Source organism: Parasteatoda tepidariorum, chromosome 3, assembly GCF_043381705.1.
Source record: "Parasteatoda tepidariorum isolate YZ-2023 chromosome 3, CAS_Ptep_4.0, whole genome shotgun sequence".
Classification (NCBI taxonomy): domain Eukaryota; kingdom Metazoa; phylum Arthropoda; class Arachnida; order Araneae; family Theridiidae; genus Parasteatoda; species Parasteatoda tepidariorum.
Window position 1 is genome coordinate 5561183 of NC_092206.1, and position 6476 is coordinate 5567658.

General features: G+C 34.0%; 1 protein-coding gene across 3 annotated transcripts in view; it reads right to left on the bottom strand.

Moving 5' to 3' along the window:
- Positions 1–1753: 1753 nt before the first annotated feature.
- The window catches only part of LOC107452371 (guanylate cyclase 32E), a 182636-nt gene continuing 177913 nt past the window's right edge, over positions 1754–6476 (bottom strand). For all 3 annotated transcript variants that reach the window (XM_071178245.1, XM_043050036.2, XM_071178246.1), the window contains 2 exons: positions 5936–6027; positions 1754–2526 (listed from right to left, as the gene is read on the bottom strand). In XM_071178245.1, the coding sequence (XP_071034346.1) occupies positions 1915–2526; positions 5936–6027 (704 nt within the window). In that variant the 3' untranslated portion in view covers positions 1754–1914. The remainder of the gene's footprint in view (positions 2527–5935; positions 6028–6476) is intronic.

The following is a 6476-nucleotide window of genomic DNA, read 5'->3' on the forward strand; positions in this document are numbered from 1 at the left end:
CAAAATTTATAAATTTTTTTTAGATATGTGTGTTAGCAAGAGAGCACCTCATCAGGGGACACATTACCAGCTAACATACAGGAGCCTTTCTGTTGTCAGTGGTGAAACCAAAAACTGACAGTGCCCCTAAAGGAATATCAAATAAGAAAAAGCAATTAGAAAAATTGAAATTTAAATGCAAGGTAAAATAAATGACAAACAAACACAAAGTCTTAATAATGACCTAAAAGTACACAAAATAAGACATAAAAGCTCCCACAAATAAGAAAAATAAATAAAGATAAAGTTACAGTTAGAATAGCCACATCAAAATAGCATATAAATTGCCAAACCATCAAGAAAACTTTAGAAATAAATCAAGTGCTGACCCCTTTTTGTTTTTCTGAATTGTTTTTCCATCTTCATAAATTTTAAGAATAAATTTCACCTTTGGACTTAACATTATTTTCTGTAAACCTTTCAACTACGAACTCATTAATAATTTTTTTTCTCTTCCCTTGTGGGTAAAATTAAAATATGAAAAAAAAAACATTCCGTTCATTACAAACGTTTTTATAAGAAAGATTTATCAGCAATAAATTTGAATTAATGAATAATTAAATTTTTATAAGAATTATATTTTTTATATAAGAGAATGTTACGTTTAACCCCAGTGATCATATAAATAAATCAATCTACCAATATCTTGCTGACTTCATTTTTTTCCTTGTATTTATGCATTTTTTATATAAATAATTACGGATCTCATATTAAAAATACTAATATATTTATTTAAAGTTCATACGAATGCAAAATCGTTACAAAGATGAGGTCTATAGTAATATTCAAATGAAAGAAATATATTAACAATGAAAACATATATTTTATTTTGAAATACTCGTATGTTATGTTTAAAAATAAATTATATTTTCCTTAAGGGCTTAACTTTTGACTTGCCAGAATTAGAGGAGGCCAACAACGGTTTTAAAGCTCTAGTTACGATAACGAACAACTTTCCAAATGTAGCTAGAACACAAACTTTTTGTTTAAAAAAAATTATGGACTGTTAGAAACTGCTAAAAAAATTCTAAGTTCGGCCACTTTAACTTTTTTTTCCGATTGTTAAAGCTTTGTACACATCATTTGAAGGCATTAAGACATTTTTTAAACAATGAAATAAAATTATTTTACCAAAATCTAAAAGACGTTTAACCATTTAAAGTTTTTAACTCAAAATTTGTTAAAAAAATAATAAAAGTTTGTAATAGGTATTTTATTTACGTCGCACTAGAGCTGCATAATGGGTTATTGGAGACTGTCTGGGAAACATCCATGAGGATGATCCGAAGATATGCCATCTCAATTTTGATCCTCTGCAGAGAGGATGGCTCCCCAGATTTTGTAGCCCGGTGACCTGCGCGCGAAGTCGAGCACTTTACGTTAGAACAGTTTAACGAGGACCGATACCGTGCACCTTCGGCCCCTAAGCAAGTGATCAAAGTGGTCATCCGCCCGCTTAATGACCGTAGCCAGTGATGCTTGATTTCGGCGTTCGACTGCAAACTGTGTCTTTATGATTAGTTCAATGCGGAACCTTCCATTTTAAGATGTTGGAGCAGCCCTGATGCTTTGCAGTTATTTTACTGATCTAGTTAAGCGTTGCTCAGGCATTTGTAAATTTACAAATGCGCATTTTTTGATTTTCAAGGTTGTAATTTAAAGGCCTCTGTTGGACCAATTGTAATAGAAAACGAAAATAAATATAACACAGACATTTTTTTCAAAGTCACATTTTTTTATTTAATTCCTCCTTTAAACAATTTTCAAAGATAGAAATGTATATGCATAATATCCCTGTTATTCATTGCTCCAAAAATAAAGTTACAAATATGACTAGCAATGTTCCACCACTATTATGGAGTTCATTAATATATATCACACAATTTCATTCTTTTTCTCAGAATGATTATTACAGTATCGTAAATGAGGCAGGAAAGGCTCGCTTTCAGAGTGTCCTATGACAGACAAATGTTTACTGTCCAGTCTTAGGAACCCCAGTTCGTCGAAATCTGAGGTATCGTTCACTTCACCAGACCCCAGGCAGGACACAAAAGACGAGAACCTCGACATTTTCCTCCAACCCGGAAGACTCCGCTTGGAGGTGTTTTTCACTTCCGATACTTTCTCAGTTGAAGAATTTTCCAAAATAACCTTCGGTGTCAGTGATTTCAGACACCTTTCGCACGTATCACCTAAGCATGGGCAGGAATTTCGCTTGGGGAGGGTGCTGTTCGATATGAGAGGTTGGACGCTGTTCGAGAGATCGATTTCCAAACCAGATTCGGATCTTTCTCGAACGAGCGAAAAGTTTTCTTGCGATGCTTTCGGATTGACTGCAGCGAATCTCAGCCTCTTTTGCGATTCGAGAGACAACCTTCGGTTCAATTTCGAATGCCGTAAAGAAGATCTCGTGGCGTTCTTCTTTAATTTTCTGATTCTGTGTTCCTCTTGACCGGTAAGCCAGAAAGTCGACATGTCGCCTTTACCCTGAAATGAAAATGAAAAACAATAATTTACGAAGGATAGTTTATGAGAACTTTTTTTTCTAGGATTCTACAAAAGTGAATTGAAAATTGTTGTTGAAAGATACAGCTGTCCACCGGAGTCAAGCTGACTGATTTCTAAGCTAAAAATCTCAGAAATAAAGGATGAATGCAACAAGTGGTATTTTTATTCTGAAAGATGTAAAAGTTTTATATAGAAATTTTGGAATCTAGTCATGGCAATTGTTGGCGGTAGGGAAAAAACACTATTATCTCTATGGGGGAAAGGCTGGGATAGTCTGGTTGGTAGGGCACTGGGCCCATATCCAAGAGGTCGTGGGTTCGATCCCCTACTGCCGAAGACTCCCCGTGTAGTAAATGGTGACTGATGCATGTTAAATCTGTCAAGTCGCAAAGTCCTCCATGTCCCTATAACGAACCGATACCTCTGGAGGTACATGATCTAGGAGTTTCTTTGTCTTCTGGATTGGTTCAAAATTACAAGGCTGCGGAATTGAACATTAGTAGTCATAAACCCAAAATTGGGTCGGCTGTTCAACGACGGATATAAAAATATCTCTATTGGAGAGGCGTGGTGTCTCAGGAGATAGAGCGTTCGCCTACCAATGAGGTGAACCGGGTTCGAATCCCATGCGATGGCTGGTCGATACGAAATCGCATCCGGTTTGCACCGACCGCAGTGCTGACGTTAAATATCCTCAGTGGTAGACGGATCATGGGTTAGAGTCTCCTTGCAATCAGGCTAACTATGGGAGGTTTTTCTCTCCATGTAACGTGAATGCGGGTGCAGTCGCGGATGATTACTACACCATGATGGCCTTTTCTTAACTTGCATCGGTGTTTAAGTGAACTCTTCAATATTTTTGACAAATAGAAAAAATTTTTCGTCAATCGTCACAGATCAAAGGTAAAAACAAGAAAGAGATTTATCTTTTTACAAATGTTGAAGATTTAAGAAATTTATTTCCTTATGACTGTGTATTTTAATTTCGTCCTACTCAAAAATTAGACACCTGCGATGCCGTTGAATTTAGTTTTAACAATTGCTAACAGATGGTAGCACCTCTGTTTTGCCCCATTTTGGTGATATATGGCGGTGGTTACCAACTGGCGGCCCGCGGGCCACGTCCGGCCCGCCAAGCCTTTTTTTTTGTGGCTCGCGAACTAAAATATATTAGTTGTCATTTCTTGCGGACAATTTTCGTAAAAAATCTATAAGGGTTTAAAGTACTTTTCTTCGTTAAAACGACCCTAATTTCTTCGTTTCTGTGAAATTTATCATACCAACGGTGCAAAAAATTTATTTCTCAGGTAAAAATCTACTTCTTATTTTAATTTGTAATTCAGTACTTCTGTTTCGTACAACTTGATAAAAATCTGACAGTAATATTGAATGTTCTTTCTAACATAAAAGAGTCCTATATAAAATTTTGATAAAGTTGCGGCCCGCCATTTGACTGGTGTTTTTAATTGCGACCACGGCCCTCATGTAAGTTACTCGTAGAAACACCTGGTATCTGGGATTCGAGGATAACGTTATGTTCATTTACGTTAAATTTCATTTGCATCAAGTTACAGGTGATGCATCTTTTACATTTGAGGAATCAAGTACTTTGTCAGTAAAAGTAGTTTTAAATTCGAATCCTCTTACCCTAGTTAGTGATAATGATATAAATAATATAGGTGCATTAACGCCCTCTCATTTCTTATTTGGGGAGATCTCCCCCAGAAAAATAAAATGATTCGGGTAATATAAATTATCACACAGCCTCCAGTGCAAAAAGACTTTACGAACGATCTAAGTTAGATTAGTTAATTTTTAGATTATATTTAGTTAGATTAGTTACTTGTGAATCAAGAATGAATTCTTGATTTGGTAGACGAATCTTCAAGGCGACTCATAGGCCAGCCAAAAATCCTGCATTTATAACTTTAGTTCAACTATATTTCGTTTCCTCACTTCGGCTCACACATTAATGTTGTCAATTTTTATTTAACATGTTTTCAACAAAATTATATATGTGAAACAGTTTCTTTAGTGATTTGTGTTAATACCATGCTTCTTGTACACCAACTGTTTGATTCTCCAGAAAAAAGCAACCCTATTTAAGCATTTTGCATCTCAGATGTCGCTGTAACAGCGAAATATTATAAGAGGGTACAGCCTGTTGAAAAATGATGAATCTCGAGACCCATCAGATTAAGAACATAAAAATAGACATGTTTCAAATTTTGTCAAAGATTTTTTATAATTTTTTTTTCCGAATCAACTTACTAAAACATTTATATATTTATTTTTGTTACAATCTGATTAGTTTTGCAATACTACCATTTTATCTTATTATCTAATTACAAAAATGAAATTTTTGTAGAACAATTTCTGACAAATTTTACAACATCTCGGTGAAGCTAAATTCATATAACTTTGCTGCAAAATCTGTGGTGTAATATATATCTGAATATTATGTTGAACAGAATAAAAAATTATGTAAAGGAACACTTTACTCCGTGCCAACACCAAATTGAACGTTCATACACGATTTAAAAGGTATAATTTAAATTTAAACTGTTAAAATGGAATAATCTTACACCAAACCTCACGCTTTCACACCATACGAGAATTATTTTCAATTAGAGTTAAGCATGGTGTTTTATTACACCGATTGAGCGTAAATGAGTTAACACCATTTTAGCGTGGAGATTTGCTATAATTTTTTACAATGTATAAATCGAATCGGGTTACTTTTTCTGGAGATCCCGAATCTACAGTAAAAAAAAAGGGGTTCGTAAAGATTTCATTGTTGACCCCCCTCCACCCCTAGAAAGTGGGGTGGAAGATCGAGCTTTGTATCATTGGTGAGCTTATAAAAATATTGACTACATCTATTTTTACATGTATAATATATAATGATTGCATAATACATAATGAATTTGTGCATTTACGAAATCATGTGCACAGTTTTGTTCAATGAATTTAACTTAATTAGAATTAAAATAAAATCTTGCAAAGAAAAACAAAGTAAGTTATTTAAAAAAAAAATCACCTTAACGCTAATCAATTTTTTACAATGTATAAATCGAATCGGGTTACTTTTTCTGGAGATCCCGAATCTACAGTAAAAAAAAAGGGGTTCGTAAAGATTTCATTGTTGACCCCCCTCCACCCCTAGAAAGTGGGGTGGAAGATCGAGCTTTGTATCATTGGTGAGCTTATAAAAATATTGACTACATCTATTTTTACATGTATAATATATAATGATTGCATAATACATAATGAATTTGTGCATTTACGAAATCATGTGCACAGTTTTGTTCAATGAATTTAACTTAATTAGAATTAAAATAAAATCTTGCAAAGAAAAACAAAGTAAGTTATTTTAAAAAAAAATCACCTTAACGCTAATCAATCCTCGATCTTCAAATTTATAGCCTCCTAACCTATCTAACAGTTCCTTGCATGCTTCACTGCAGTGGATTTTAAGAGCTGCAAATAAAATAACATTCCATTAATTAACACTCCTTCACGTAATAAATATCCCCAAAGCTGTACTATTTCTTTCTTTATTACCCATTGCCAAAATGGGTCGTGGTTTGCATTTCATGGCGTCCACACATTTTTCAATTGGGTATACTATAGCCTACGTCACAGATCGTGTTATTCTTACTAAATTTAACTAGTAAACAGCATTTTCTGCGAACCTGATTTCTAGCAACAAGTAAAAGCATCAAACGAAGTGTCTTGTTATAAGTCGCTACTCGCCAGGTTGGAATTGTATTAGTCTAGTTCCTTTGGAAATAATTTATATTGTTGTTTTACCGAAGTTTATGAATTTAGTAAGCATATTTAAAACTCAGTTTATTAATTAAACTAAAAGGTAAATGTTATTCCTAGTAAGTGGAAGTAGTTGTGCTTTTTTCATATTATACCCAATT